The sequence below is a fragment of a genome, unplaced genomic scaffold (genome assembly GCF_019419815.1).
Source record: "Pyrus x bretschneideri cultivar Hongxiangsu unplaced genomic scaffold, Pyrus_bretschneideri_v1 Contig11, whole genome shotgun sequence".
In the NCBI taxonomy this organism is placed as follows: domain Eukaryota; kingdom Viridiplantae; phylum Streptophyta; class Magnoliopsida; order Rosales; family Rosaceae; genus Pyrus; species Pyrus x bretschneideri.
In genome coordinates this window covers 6,012,715-6,028,074 of record NW_025999402.1, presented here as the reverse complement: position 1 = coordinate 6,028,074, position 15,360 = coordinate 6,012,715, and the positions used below count along the sequence as shown (strand labels likewise).

At 38.5% G+C, this 15,360-nt stretch overlaps 3 protein-coding genes across 7 annotated transcripts; 1 reads left to right on the top strand and 2 right to left on the bottom strand.

The window, feature by feature from the left end:
* Positions 1-257: 257 nt before the first annotated feature.
* LOC103930070 (alkaline/neutral invertase A, mitochondrial) lies at positions 258-4,067 on the bottom strand. Its single transcript, XM_009339358.3, has 6 exons — positions 2,925-4,067; positions 2,416-2,575; positions 1,989-2,200; positions 1,164-1,657; positions 1,013-1,061; positions 258-825 (listed from the first exon to the last, which is right to left on the bottom strand). The coding sequence occupies exons 1-6, from the start codon at positions 3,711-3,713 to the stop codon at positions 499-501; spliced, it is 2,031 nt and encodes a 676-aa protein (XP_009337633.2). The 5' UTR covers positions 3,714-4,067; the 3' UTR covers positions 258-498.
* Positions 4,068-5,776: 1,709 nt separating this feature from the next.
* Positions 5,777-14,591, top strand: LOC103930071 (chloroplast stem-loop binding protein of 41 kDa b, chloroplastic). Of its 4 annotated transcripts, none has more exons than XM_009339362.3 (10): positions 5,825-5,962; positions 11,459-11,596; positions 11,836-11,922; positions 12,013-12,103; positions 12,218-12,272; positions 13,274-13,334; positions 13,532-13,753; positions 13,848-13,964; positions 14,053-14,142; positions 14,256-14,591. In XM_009339362.3, the coding sequence occupies exons 1-10, from the start codon at positions 5,855-5,857 to the stop codon at positions 14,430-14,432; spliced, it is 1,146 nt and encodes a 381-aa protein (XP_009337637.2). In that variant the 5' UTR covers positions 5,825-5,854; the 3' UTR covers positions 14,433-14,591. The 4 variants fall into 4 exon arrangements, with proteins under 4 accessions (XP_018498718.2, XP_009337634.2, XP_009337637.2 ...); XM_009339361.3 differs by lacking the exon at positions 5,825-5,962 and adding an exon at positions 11,069-11,286; XM_018643202.2 differs by lacking the exons at positions 11,459-11,596; positions 11,836-11,922; positions 12,013-12,103; ... (4 more) ...; positions 14,053-14,142; positions 14,256-14,591 and adding exons at positions 6,618-6,701; positions 6,773-6,862; positions 6,957-7,394; positions 7,482-7,836 and having other exon boundaries at positions 5,777-5,962.
* LOC103930073 (AP-3 complex subunit mu) lies at positions 7,779-10,774 on the bottom strand. 2 transcript variants are annotated; one of them, XM_009339363.3, is made up of 8 exons: positions 10,613-10,774; positions 10,389-10,488; positions 9,906-10,016; positions 9,727-9,816; positions 9,202-9,449; positions 8,745-8,954; positions 8,428-8,635; positions 7,779-8,197 (listed from the first exon to the last, which is right to left on the bottom strand). In XM_009339363.3, the coding sequence occupies exons 1-8, from the start codon at positions 10,645-10,647 to the stop codon at positions 7,952-7,954; spliced, it is 1,248 nt and encodes a 415-aa protein (XP_009337638.2). In that variant the 5' UTR covers positions 10,648-10,774; the 3' UTR covers positions 7,779-7,951. The 2 variants fall into 2 exon arrangements, with proteins under 2 accessions (XP_009337638.2, XP_048432254.1); XM_048576297.1 differs by having other exon boundaries at positions 10,403-10,488; positions 10,613-10,657.
* Positions 14,592-15,360: the final 769 nt, after the last annotated feature.

Genomic DNA, 15,360 nt, shown 5'->3' with positions numbered 1-15,360 from the left:
ATGTCGTGGAAAACAAAATAAAGCGGGTTTTCACTCTCACATCATTTATGGAGCTTCGGATCTCAATCGTCTTGTTTTAGCAAATTTGAAGTTTAACGTGACTCAAACAAATCTTAGACTGAAGCTGAATTCTCCATGCCTTAATATCGCTTGTATAAAAAAAGTGAAAAAATAAAACAACTCGGGTAAAAGTATCAATAAACAATAACCAAAAAGTAATGTATAAGATAGAGTCATGTAACTGTTATACAAGTAGACATGTGGTAATTGTTACAAAGTACACATTTCTCACTGTAAATGTGCATTCCGATCAACTTAGACCGATTAATCGGACGACCAAACAAATAATAAGCATCAGATGCATGAAAAAAATACAACCTTCATGCTATATTTTGAATCAGAGTACTCTGCGCTATCCAACTTCTTCATACACTATCCTAAATGTGTCGCTGTACAGTACAAAGGCCAAACTTTTTGCCCTTGAAAGAATGGGACTCGTTATACAAGAATCTGAGACTTAGCGGCACCTCTGGAGCATTTTTTCCGGCCACTCTTGCTAAGTGCACAAACACAGATCTCAAGAAGTTCGTAGTCCTCGTCCCAGAATAGCAAGGCCGCCTTCTCTGGATTCTCCAACAGCATTTTAGTTGTAAGGAACCCAGCAATGGTCCATGTTTGGTAAAGCCGCGCTTGCTTTCCAATAAACTTCCCTGTTCTTGTATCATAGTATTCGGGCCAGCGGTCCGAACGAAGCCTCTTCTCAGCCAAAGCAGCTGCTTTCTGAGCTAGTTCGATTCTGCCCATCTTGATGCATGCCAATGTGAACTGAAATAGGATAGAAAAAGCATTTTAGAGGGAAAACCAAGAACAAAAATCTCAACGTAAACTGTAACAGCTTCCGACCAAATAACAAAGGAGGCCGATGATAGTATCATGACATCTAATTCCATAAAAAGTCATTATTCTTGAGCATCACACAAAATATTTATAGTGTTATTGAAGCAAGGGTTACCTGCCACAGGAGCGTCGGCCAGGATCCGCCATTATGATATGACCATGGGCTGTAGGAGTCAAGACAAACATATTTCAGTGATCAACTGATCATGAACAAATTAGATGCTAGAACAAGACAACTAGCAAATATAAACAGGCAGCTAACTCACGTATTCTTTGGGTCGCTGCCAGTGATTATACGCCATTCTTCAAACTCCAAGGCAGGGTAGGATATCTTAAGTGGCATATGGCCCACAAGATCATCCCATTTGGCTTCAATCAAATTCAATACAGCATCATTTTGCTTCGGAGTACCCAATGATGAAACAATGGACCAAAGATTTCCAAGAGTGAAAAACCTAAAGTCCATGTGGGCTGGTTGTAGATTGCCAATAAAATACCCGCCTTCTTCTGGAATCCAGTCCATTAACCATAGAGGAATTTGGTCAGGGTAGATATTGAACTTGTTGGTAGCCTCCGTAGAGTACTCTTCTGTCTTATATCGATATATCTCATTCATCTTTTTCATATCCACCCAATAGTATTCTCTGATGTGGAATGACAAAGCGCTGAGTCTGTTGTTGATGGCCCTTACCAAATTCTTGGATCCATCATTTACAGCAAGCATCTCACGAGAGCATCGAAGAGCCGAGTAAAATAAGGCCTAAAGAATCATTCAGCATAATGATATTAGCCAAACACTGGGTGCCATAAACAAACTTTATTACGGAGGGTTAAAATTCATAATACAAGGCTGAAATAAGAATAAAAATGACCATAAAACTGGTGTAATATCATACAAAAGGGCACGGGCAGGACACAGCCCAGTATGCTTAAAAAGTCTAGTTTTAACAATTTTCAGAATTCATGTTCAAGAAGGTTACACTTACGGTAATAAAACCAAGCAAAGTAGCCTCTTACTTTGCAGAATACAGAAAGAACATAAAGTGATGAATGCATCCTTAAGAAATATTCAAAGTAGCCTTGTAACTCACTTGGATCTCAAGGGGATGACCATGGATACCCATCCGCCGGTCTATCATGCAGGAGCCATCAGTGACTAAAAGAGATGGAAACATATCAAACCCATCAGTTAAGCACAAGTTCAGAATCATTTTCAAGCCTGTTTGAACATCCACCCTCTCCTGTAATCCATAGTCACCAGTTATCTTTCCGTAAGCCCTCAACAGAATAATCCACCATAATCCTGTCAGAGAAGTTACACAATCAACAAACCATTACCCATTAGATGCAGGAACTTTGGAAGGTCATTTGAAAAAAAATTGCTTTTAAGAAGAGTTACGAAATGCACAGGATCAGCAGCCAATAACACCTGGATGGCAACAACAGCAGACCGTGTGCACCATCCATAAAGAATCACATTTGTTATTGGTAGAATCAATATAGTTATAATGTACTTACCAGAATCTACAGGTGCAACACGTCCAATAGCTGATTCACCAAAATCTGGATCTAAAACTTCTTCAGTCTTATTTCCATCGAGAGGTACAGTTCTAACTTTAAAACTTGCAGGCATCAATCCCTGTCCTGGGCTATAGCAATCCACAGTTTTCTCCCAACTCTACAATATTAGAAACATACAATCAGAAATTCCAGAAACCTTCATTAATTCAAGGTACATTACACAAAACCAGGGTCGACATGAAAACTTAGTCAAGGTCTGCCAAAACCAATGGAATCTTCATTTTGGAAGAAAGTAAAAGGAATCGTGTCAAGTCGGGAACTCCAAATCAGCAAAGTTTAAACGACCTCACAAGGAAATTTTGATTATTTGAAAACTAGTTAATTGATAAACTATATATAAGTGAGGTTTGAAACTTTCCATTCATGATACCATGTATTAAAAACCAAAAAACCGGCACAATTAATGCTTGAAAAGAAAGGAACCAAGATAAGTGGCAAACCATTACCTGCAATTGCAATGTATGAAGGAGGAAGTTCCGCACAATCTCCCCTTCTCCCTTAAGCAAGAAAGCAAGTGCCGATGGAACAAAATCACGGATAAAGACCTGATCATAATTCAGCAGTTGCTTGTCACCGGGATCATTTGCAGCCACAGTCCCCACAGGGTTCCCACAATATTGCACAACCGAATCTCTCAATAGCCTCCACGCCTCCTTCTCAATATCCGAATACTCTCTCTCCGAAGTCACAACCGTAGCTTCATTCAAGCTTTCTGATTTCTTTCCATCACCAACTTCTATCCTCGATTCTTCCTCTCTCACAATGTTCTCATCCTTATCAATCCTCTCCACCAAAGGCTTCACATTTATACCACCCTGAACATATATCTTCTCGAAATTGTTATCATTCACACGGGTCTCAATTGACGTTGAAAGGTTCCGAAACCTGGATGCCAAACTAGCAATCACAGAAACACCCCTACTAGCTGTGCCAACGCCAGCACTATAAGACCTAGATATTATCCCAGATTGGCCAAGACTCCAACTGGGAACCTGAGAGGCTTTTCGGGCATCATCGAAAACGCCTCCAAACCCCGAAATACGAAAAGGGTTGGCGTGATATTGGCAGTTTTGCTCAAAATTGACACAAAAACTGGACGAATTTCCAGTCTTTGTCAAACCATGCAGCCATGTTGCAGGCTGTGGGAACCCGAAAAACGCCGAGTTTCGACATCTGTTGAGGATTCTACAGGTGGGTTTCATTGTTGCGTGACAAAGAAGACTCAGGGAATTCATATCAAAGATTTTAAGCAATATAATTGCTCAGCAAAATCAAATCTTCAAACAACAGAAAATACAAAATTGGAACTATATCAATATGCATATACAGATATACAGCTATCCTGATCCTTTGAAGATTGAGGTGCAGATTACGGAGTTGGGATTCTCGTCAAACTTACAGAGAGAGAGAAGGCGTTCATCGGCGGAGGAGATAGAGAGACTGGAGAAGAAGAAAATGGTGTCTGAAATGGTAATTGGCTCAGAAAAGTAAATAGGGAAGATGGCTTTTTATACATGAAGGGTGCCGCCTTGAAGACGGCGGAGAAAAGGGCTCGCCCGGCAAAGAAAATTGGGAGATTTATTCTTAATTGGATCTTTTAATTACTTAAGCACTCTAAGATTTTTTATAATTAATTGCAAAATAGTAAAGTCACATGAATTTTAAGATATTAAATTACCAAAAAAGGAAGGTTAAGATAAAAAAAATAGAAAATGTCTAAAATACAGATGTGAATTAGACCAATTTGATTAATAAAACGATTCTTTGGGTTTAGAGTTTAAGGTTAAGATAAAAAAAAAATAGAAAATGTCTAAAATACAAATGTGAATTTTACAAATGCTTTGCTAATTTTTGTTTTATAATTTTTTTCATTTCATTTAATTCAGTGATCGAAAATTAAAATAATTGCGTAAAAAAAAAAAAAATTGCGTGAATAGCGCACTGCTTTTCTAAATTATCCGACTCTTATATTCAGAATTGATCTGTGGATGTAATGCTCTGGAACCATAATAATTTTGCAAAGTGTATGGAAACGTTGGACATAAAGAGGGATAAGTGTTGGTGACGTGTCCCATTATTGTTATCCACTAATTTTCAATATATTCATAGATGTCATTTTGCTTTTGACCAACCCCAAATCTTGTACACCACTAATATCATGCCTACTTCTTTTCGAGAAATGCATGAGTTTTTTAAAACTCGAGTTTCAAACAAGTGAAAATCGACCAAAGAAAAAAAACTTGAATGGTGTATTTCTACGAAGGATTAACAAACGGAAATGATATCCACACGTCATTTTTCTACTTATCGCATTTAGATTATCTTCAATGGTAGACCAAATGCTAAATTTTTCTTCAAATTCTCCCATCTCCAAACACTCTCCAACCCATGCTAAAACTTTGGGCTAAATGTCAAATATCAAAGCTGGACCAAATTCCCCCCCCCCCCACATGCGAGTGGACTTGCAGGTTGTTGGGCCAATCTCAGCCCGCCCACGCTCCAACGCGCCCCACACAGTGCGCTTGCAAAGGTTTCCCAACAGGGATGGACTCCGCCGTCAGGCGTGTGTCGGCCACCCACAAAAACCCAACGGCTATAATTTTGATCCTATGGCTGGCCTTTAAGGACTGTTGGTTGAAGGATTGTTTTGTGGAAAATTTAGTGATTTTTCAATATTTATAGAAATTTAATTTTTTTTAGATTAAAATGTTCATAATTAATTTACAATAGTCTAAATATTTATTTTTTTTAATTTAATTTAAGAAAAAAAAATAACCTAAGTTCATTCTTTAATAATATCAGGCTAAAATTTTAGGCTAGAACGGTTGAAGCAAAAAAGCTATTTCTGGGCTAAAAGCTAAATTTTCTAGACTAAAATATTTGACTTTTAGCCCAACCATTAAAGATGACCTTATGCTATTTATTTCATTCAAATTGAATAAAACAAAAGAAAACCAATGGACGAAAATAAATACAGGCAAACATGATTTCCCTTACTTAAAACATGATTATGAGTCAAATGGGCTTGGAGATAAGGTCCATTCTTTGTTGGCCTGTCTTGGTTATTGGGCCTTAAAGTCATGTTTTTCTTCTTACGTTGCTTGATTTGGGGATGTGCAATTGTGCATGAATGGTAGAAGTAAATAAGTTAATGAGATCGATAAATTTTTCAGTGTGTTGAGAATACAGCTCACTATCTAAATGTAATATTAAAATTAGCTGTATTTTTTTTCAAATTTTTAATAATTGTAGTGTTATACTTGATGTACAAAATCGTGTTTTCAGTACTCAAAAATCTTGATGAGATGATATGAATGATTGGTTGGGCAGTGTGGATAGAACCAAGAAAAGGAAAGCAGGGAGTGGATAGGGAAACATGGCAAGGTTGGTGGTGGTGCAGCAACAGAGACAGCCTTCTCTCTCTCCTCTCCCCTCCTCTTTATCTCACTTCAATGGCACCAGACTCCACACTTCTCAACTCCAGGTTCTGCTTCTGCAATTTTTGTTCTACTTTTTCTTCCATGGTTCACAATGTTGTGAATCTCTCAATTTAACTTTCATTCTACCTGTTCTAGCTTTTGTTGATTTTCCTACAACATGGAGTAGAATTGTAGACGTAGATAAGGTCAGTTGGCCGGAGGAGTGTGCCCGCCTTGTTGCACCTGAGTTAAACCGTTAAAATTCACCTCTCTAACTTGTAAGTTAGAGTAATTTAGAATATCGCTTTGTCAAAAAAAAAAAAAAAAAAAAAAAAAACCAACAACAAAGTCGAACTAATATGTCATTTCCATAATGTTAACATTTATGATGATATTCATGCACCATATGTATAAGGTGAATTTCGTGGAACTCCAACACTTGGGAGTCTAATAAATGGATAAGTTGTTCATATGATCATAGAAATTCATTGAACTTTGTACTAACTTTGCAGTCGTAAGTTAGGCCACTTAGTTCGGATACTTTGCCTTCCCCCTTGCATCCAAAACCTGAGTCTCCATTTCCCTAAATTAGAGAAGTTTAGAATATCGTCTCGTAAAAACAAAAACTGTCCACTAGCTTTGATGGGTTCCTTCTCTGAGCTTGGACGCTAATTCATGTGGTATTGCTTTTAACATCGATACATCATTAATCAACTGCAGTTTAGGAAAACGGTTTCACGGCCAAAAGAAACATTACATGTTGCAGCATCAAACGCAAAGGAATTTTCCAAAGAGCGTAGTCAGGTATTTACTATATTCTTTCAAAATTTGATCCTTTTGCATATCTCACACACTTGACTTTGAATTTGTTTTAGCAGATGAGTTTGTTTAGCAGACTGAAGACGCCGGTTTCCGAGCACTTTCGACGTGAATCAGATAGGGATTGTGTTGAAAGTTCCTCAAAGGTATGCTGAGAGTCACACATTAGTGAAATTGACATGAAATTTACCGACTTCCACAATGTTGTGTTCTTTCCATATATTTCTAATATATAATCAGACTAAAGATTTTGCAGTTCCTAGGAGAAATGCAATGGCCTTAATCTTGTCAGCTTACATCTTCGCCGGAGGCGGTTTTGGGAGTGCTGCGTTTGCTCAGCAGTCTCTTGTAGGGTTAAGAGAATATGTAGATACTTTTGATGGATATTCGTTCAAGTACCCTAAAAACTGGATCCAAGTGAAGGGCGCCGGAGCAGACATATTCTTTAGAGACCCTTACATTCTCGATGAAAATATCTCCGTGGAGTTTTCGTCTCCATCATCTTCCAACTACAAGAGCATCGAAGATCTAGGCCCGCCTGAACTAGCCGGAAAGAAAGTGCTTAAGCAGTACCTGACGGAGTTCATGTCTACCAGACTTGGCGTGAGGCGTGAATCCAAAATTCTTTCCACTTCTTCGAGAGTTGCTGATGATGGGAAGCTGTATTATCAAATTGAGGTCAGTTCTATGCATTTTTAGCACTTATTAGATAAGACATAATCTGCATTATGACTTAGAAAGTGTGTTTTGACATGGATTTTCTAGGTGAACATAAAGTCATATGCAAACAACAACGAGTTGGCTGTTATGCCGAAGGATCGATTAGTTAGTTTGGAATGGGACAGGCGGTACCTTTCGGTTCTAGGAGTCGAAAACAACCAGTTATACGAGTTGAGATTACAGACACCGGAAAATGTGTTTGTGGAGGAAGAAAGTGACCTTCGCCGGGTTATGGAATCGTTCAGAGTGAACAAGATTGCTGTTTAGGTGCCGTAAGATCTTACAAAATTTTGTCATCCAAAGGTTCTTATTCCTTTGCTTCAAATGCCAATTGCGGTCTAGTTCTGTAAAACACTTTGTAATTTTCAATCCTTCAGTAAAACAGAAAATTCGTTACAAATTCATTTCAGCTAAAATCGAAGGCACTCTCAAGACCGAGATGCAATGTTACAAAAAGAAATATACAAACGACTCATTCCGAGCAATCTTCACAAATAGGGTTTCATATCGGTTCATTATGACCTGACTTCAAATTCCCCTGCTCGAGTGAGAGCTCGAAAACCCTTATAAGGTGGTTTTGGCAGATTCTTCAAATCCAGTTTATCTATTTTCAAGCCAGAGAGAGCAACGCCCATGATCCTAAAACCCACTTGAAATGTCGGAAAAACGTGAAGGCGCTCTAATCCTGTTTCAAGCAATAATGTCCCAGACAATGCAGGGGCTTTGTCTTTAGGAATCTTCCCAATCGTCCATGAACAAGTCTACAAGAAGAAGAAGTGTTCGTTATATTAAACCCAAAACCGACCAGGAGAACTACGCATTCTCATCCTTTAAAACCGCAGAAATTGCAACCACAACAGTGAAGAATAACTGTTAAGGAAAAAAAGACCTGAACTTCCATTTCATCTACGTCGTATCACAATTGATAATTGAAATTCAGGCTAGTCATCATGCCAAGGTTATGAGTGATATGAAAATCCTATGTTCTTACCTTGTTAGCAAGAATGTTCACAGTTCCATAATTCGAGTTCAGATCAGCTGATAAAACACAGGAAGGAAGTTGGAACTGCACAGTTATTGAATCAATCGTCTTTCCAGGATCATTTCGTATTCCAACCAACACACTAACACGACATGTCCCAGCATCTGAGGTTAGCTGGGGCTTTACATAGATTGGAGAGCTCTTCAACTTTCTAACCCTGCATAAAGGAAGTGTAGAATTATTTAGAAAATAAAACGAGGACATAGACACCGAAATACTGCACATAAGTAAGCTCCGAATTCCAGCGTCCCTTTAACACCACTGACCTGTAACTCATTAACTTAAACTGTCCGTCAGGGGGCACAAAAGACAGAATTTGATGGGCTTCCCATGGGCGAAACCGAACACACGGATGAAATCTTACATCATCAAGAACAGCAGCGTTTGCAAATGAAAGAGTCAAATCGGGAACACCAGAGAGATGGGAGTTTACTTGAACTTCACCATATATCTCACATTTCACCAGGACCCCATCCCTGAGCAGCATGCGGAAATATTTAGTACAAAAAATTGAGATATAATTCATTCAATTATAACTACAAAATCTGCAAATTTCGTACAATAATCATCACCATCCATAAATGATAACGTCTTATAAAATTTCGAGCGGTTAAACTGTTAAAGGTAAACACCAATTGACTTGTATAACATGAAGAAGTGATATTAGAATCAACTTCTGAGACCCAGAACTTTTAATCTCGTAGAAAAGAATAAAAGATAGACCTGTTTATAATTGCATCCATTTCTTCAACAAGATCAACATAAACTTCATTGTTTGCATATTTCAGGTTTGTTGTTCTCCATGGAATGCAAGATGATGTTGCACCTGGAAGTATGTCGCTCATGTTGGAACTGTTGCCAGTGACTACACTCAACATCTTGTTTGCTATATTTGGTGGAGCAATCATCTCCCTCAGAATATTCGGTTCTGTCGTGAGAGGGAAGCCATTGTCAATCATCTCATCCAGAAGCTGCAAACAGCACTAAAGATTTTAGTAAATTCAACCGAAGAAAAAATCAACATCGAATACAGTAGATGATGACTAATTAGCGGCCAGGTTCTAGTCAGTAAACAATCACAGTCACGGAGGTAAAATTTTGGACTTATTAATGTTGTTGTTGAGATTTTAGTTCTACATTATAAGTGGTTTACACAACAATCACAGATACAAATGCAAACGTTTGTCCGCACAACAGACACATTCTAGAAGAAATGATAAAATGACAAAGTATAATCAAGACAATTACCTCATATACAATGACAAAGTTATCTTTAATCAAGTCTTCATTCAAGCTGCCGAGATAATCTGTCAGGACATCAGCCACCCTGCACAGAAACTATAAGTCCAACGGTTAAAGTTCAATCTTGTTCAATGCATACACAATCAAATCATACAATCTAACGCACATTTCGCCATGATATTCACCTCGATGCCCATCAAAGGCGGCATTTCAACTTGGGTACAAGCTAAAAACGTTATCCCCTCGCGAAGAACTTGGAAAAGATAATGCGTTGGCGAAGCAATTACCGATTGCAGCTAATAACAAAATCACAATAGGGTGTAAGAAATGGAACGACAAACACACAACCATCTACATATCAACTTAACTGTATACATAAATACAGAGAAAAAGGAACAACTACATACAAGATAACAAGCCCAATTTGAAAGATTCATAAATGTATGAGAAAACCAGATATGAAATTTTTTGAATGAATCTAACAGACACAAAGTCTTTTAATTCGGGCGATATTCTACTTTAAACTAATCTAAAATACGGGAGGGAGATTCAAACTCCGGGTGCATAGAGAACACATCCGGTCCTCTCTAGCCAATGTGACTACATGACTGCCTAAAAAAATTAAAAATGTACAATTTGGCAAAAAAATCAAAAATTTCAATGGCTACCTTGGGGGAATCACCTTGAGAAACCGTATGCTCCCAGAACCATGTGCATATCGAACGGTCCACACGCTGCCCAGTAAGTTGTTTCTCCAGCATTACCTCACTGAAAAGTCCCATAATTTAACAAAAAAAAATCGAAATTTGCTTGACCTACTAAAATTCGTCAAGTAAAATTTTTAGATCAAATGGAGGAAAAAAAAAAAAAAAATCAAAGATTGGTGACTTACCCAGAATCCGATAGCAGAAATATGCACTGCAACATCTCTCTCTCTCTCTCTGAAAAATAATTAGAATAAATTCCAAAAAAATAAAATCGAAATTTAGAAGCTTTAGCTCTTCAACTCTGCGACAGCAGAAGCTTTCTTCTTCGTATCCTTCTCCTTCTCAGATTCAGATTTTGGAGATTTTGGAGAACACTCAAAAGCCCAAAACCCAAAACTTGACCCAACTCAAAAGCCCAAACCCAACTTACAAATGGGCATTTGGCTCTTTAAGGCGCGAAAGTTTTGACCTTCACGGCGTCGTTTTAGGAGGTTGAGGGTGGTGGAATGAGAGGCCGAGGAGTGGCTGGACTGTGGATATGGGCAAACCGAAAAGGAGTGGTGGTGGGTCATACCCTCTTATCCTGTGGCTGAATGTTCGACTGAGAGATCGCCAAGAGAAAGAGGAAGAAGACGACGAGGACATGACATATTTCGAGCATTTCAGAAAACCCCACACTCAGAGAGAGAGAGGGAGGAAGAAGAAGGGGAAGATTGGATAGAGAATTGTGGAATAGAAGAGAGAAATGGCAAGGTTGGTGGCTGTGCAACCGCAGCAGAGAAACCCATCGTTCTCTCTCCTCCCTCCTTCCTCTCTCTCTGATTTCAATGGCACCAAACTCCTCCACTCCCAACTCCAGGTTCTCTCTCTCTCTAAAATATGCATTCTTATGATGCTTTTCTTTAATGGGTAGAATCAAATTTTCCTTTTTGGTGAATCAAATCAACCCATTTGCCGGAAAGTTTATAACTTTACTTGCATGTCATTGTTTTCAACTTAGAAGTTAGAACCCCATGTGTTAATTGTTGCAGTGTAAAAGAAGGGCATCGCAGCCAAGAGGAGGGGCACTGCAAGTTTCAGCATCGAGTGCAAAGAAGATTCTTATAATGGGGGGAACCCGTTTCATCGGCGTCTTCTTGTCAAGACTCCTTGTTAAAGAGGGTCATCAGGTATCCTTATTCTCTTTCTAAATTTCCAAGTTTTCGATTTTTTCATCATTTTCCCACTATGATTTTGCACTCATCATTATGAGTTTGGTGTAACTATCACGCTGCTACGTGAAATTATTAATCCTGTCATGGAATTAGTGAGAGTGCGTGAATTAGTCATGTCACGCAGCAGTAGTGTGACAGTCACACTTTTCCTTTTGATACATCGATAAGATATGAAATTGAGTTTACTTTTGCAGGTGACTCTGTTTACCAGAGGAAAAGCACCCATTACTCAGCAGTTACCAGGAGAATCCGATGCGGATTACACAGATTTCGCTTCAAAGGTATATAACAGTGTCACTAAGCTTTGAAAGTCCATTATTAACTTCTAATGCTTTCCCAGATTTTCATTTTCTAGTGATCATGTTTGCTAGATTTTGCACTTGAAAGGAGACAGAAAGGACTATGACTTTGTGAAATCCAGTCTTTCAGCTGAAGGCTATGATGTTGTTTATGATATAAATGGTGCGCATGGTCTTACATTTGGCCTCTGCAATTTGAATTTGCCGCACTAGAATAAAGTTCTTGTGTAATATAGCTTACAGTTCTGCTTCATAATCTGTACCTGGAAATTTTCAGGACGAGAGGCAGAAGAAGTTGTGCCGATAATTGAGGGACTACCGAAGTTAGAACAGTAAGAACAGCCTCTGTTGAATTAGTTTATCTTATTAGTAAAGCAACTGAAATTATTTCACCTTTATTTTGTGGGCGTTCTCCAGTACCAGGTAATCTTCTCCTGGATATGGTTTGTGTAAGATTAACATAGCCAAGATCCAGATTAAAGCCACAATAAACACAATCAAGAGAGCACAAAACCTGTTTAGACATGAACAGACATAATCACACTAACCTGATGAACCTCCATTGGAAAATGCCATTGCAGCGGATGTCCAGATTCTGTATGCTGCAACTCTTCTCCTCTCTGGCAGAACTCTTAATGCTCTAACTAAGAATAGGGCTTAGTTCTTGACTGAGCGTGTCCCCGAGAGCAGAGATTACAGCATATATATATATACATACACCTCTCCTAATCCAATGAGGATTTCCTATTAAAATCCTTGTGGGAAACAACTTGTGTTTTCCTATATCAGTTTCCTACTGCAATAAAATCCTTTATTGACAGGAACTGACATTCATCTTCTATAAGACTTTCTTATCCTTATTGGATCTGAATAGCTAATGCCCGATCATCTTATCTCATGTTTATACTCTTACAGTTTGAGATTAGGACTGGTTGTAGAAGTAAACTCTAAATTAGCAAGCATGTGATGCTTCGTACGCAATATTGGCTTTTTACATCAAAATTAATGGTTAAACAAAACAAGTACCTTTGACTGCAGCTTGCCATTTTGTTATCTCAGACGATAATAAACCCGTGTTTTGTTAAATATGTTGTAAACGAGAAAAAGCAGCTGACATTATTGAGGTGTACAGAAGACCAATGGTAACACTGTAGTTAGAGTGAGCTGATGCTTATAGTTCGTTTGAAAACATTCTAAGACTTAATCGAATACTAACATGGTAGGCCTAATGTTTGATGCAGAAAAGATTTAAAAAGTGCACTTCTTTCCAACTTTCCATACATATATATAATGGAAAATTTTGGAATGTCTAAGAATTCCGCTGAAATCTCAGGTACATATACTGCTCTTCAGCCGGTGTCTATCTCAAATCTGATCAGCTACCTCACTTTGAGGTATGTTTGATGTTACAAATGGCTTACTTTTCATTTTTTCGGTCCTCTTGTACTGTGGTTCAAATCACTCTTGTCATGGCATTGTGGAAATTCGAGCTTAATTCCTAACTTGTTTTTCCTCTATATTACTTTTTATCCTTTCTATTTCATTCTCTTTGTCTTTCGATAATTCTAAACTTGACGAATCCTGGTGGTAGACCGATGCAGTTGATCCAAAGAGCAGGCACAAGGGAAAGCTCGAGACAGAGAACTTGCTCGAATCAAAGGGTGTTAACTGGACTTCAATAAGGCCAGTCTACATATATGGACCATTGAACTATAACCCTGTTGAAGAGTGGTTCTTCCACCGGTTGAAAGCTGGCCGCCCAATCCCAGTTCCAAACTCGGGGATACAAATTACACAGCTTGGTCATGTCAAGGTTAGTGTGAAGTGTCAGTCAGTCATGATGTACTTCTTTAGATTTCTATATTGCATCATTTAAAGGCAAATTTTTATGTGAGTTCGTTTTGCAGGACTTAGCGACAGCCTTCATTAAGGTTCTTGGTAACGAGAAGGCCAGCAAACAAGTATTCAACATCTCGGGAGACAAATATGTCACCTTTGACGGACTAGCGAAAGCATGCGCAAAGGTAATTGCTTGCTGAATAAGTTTCTAGACAGACAAATATTCATAATCTTCTCAAACTAGAGTTTCTCATATGTTTTCATATTTGTTAGGCTGCTGGTTTTCCTGAGCCGGAGATCGTTCACTACAACCCTAAAGAGTTCGATTTTGGCAAGAAGAAGGCCTTTCCATTCCGTGATCAGGTAAACATGGTCTCAGAGACGTTTTAAGAATTCGATAAGAAGCTAAACAAAACTTGTTCTATTACTTTCATGAAGCCGGAACCTGATTAACCAACTTGGATCATGTAACGCAGCATTTCTTTGCATCAATCGACAAAGCGAAGAGCGTGCTCGGATGGAAGCCCGAATATGGCCTGGTTGAAGGTCTTGCAGACTCGTACAACCTAGACTTTGGGAGAGGAACATTCAGAAAAGCTGCTGATTTCTCAACAGATGACATCATTCTTGGCAAAAGTCTTGTCCTCACCTAAATCGTTAAACGTAAATATATTTCGTTGGTATTTTAGTCCAAAGTCCACAAAAATGTAATTTGAAAATTAAACCCTGCGACTAATCTTTCGTTGAATCTGTTCCAATTGGGGTAAAGACATTTCTATATTTTTCTAAATGCAAAGATGAACAAGTTCAAGGAAATCAAACAGCCAGATTCAACAGCGTCGCTGAATCGGTTTCAACAGGGACATTGGAGCAAAAGTAAAGGCCGCAAGAGGAGAGAAACTTACATGTCACGGCTATATTTTTCCTTCTCTCTCTCTCTTCTCGAATTCTCGATCTGTCTCATCACCTGACCGAAAAAATGCCAAAATTCTTCCACTCTCAACCCACATGTTCTTTCTGGGCCACATGCGAATATGGGCAGTCTTGTAGAGATATTTTGGGCTGTTTTTGGTGTGACAAGGTGTGTATTTTCAGTTTTGAGCCTACCCCAATTCCCTAAACCACAATCCAACGATCGACTTGTTGCCGAAGCCTTTTCTTTTTCTTCTTTTGTATTCTAGATTTTTGGTCAATCGAGAGAATTGAACCTTAAACCAATTATGCCCTAATCGAATTCTAGACCTGAAGACAATCCCAAGCTAAAAAGGTTCGCCGCTTTACGAGAATTATGAAGAAATGAACTTCTATCGTACGTAGTTTCACACGAGTCGAATTCTAGACCTATGATATCCTAATTTCGATTCTCAGTTGATGAGAATAGACATTCCATATAGTCCCCAATTTTCCATCCAAATACACCTAATCAATTCAAGGAAGGTTCCTACATTGAAAAAGAAAAAGTGCCAAATAAAGGTACTTGAAAATCAGCGGCTCAAAATCAGGGCATTAAACAAATAGAATCTTGACCGTTAAATCAAAGATCCCAAAATTCTTTATTATTTTTTCCGAAAATATCCCAAA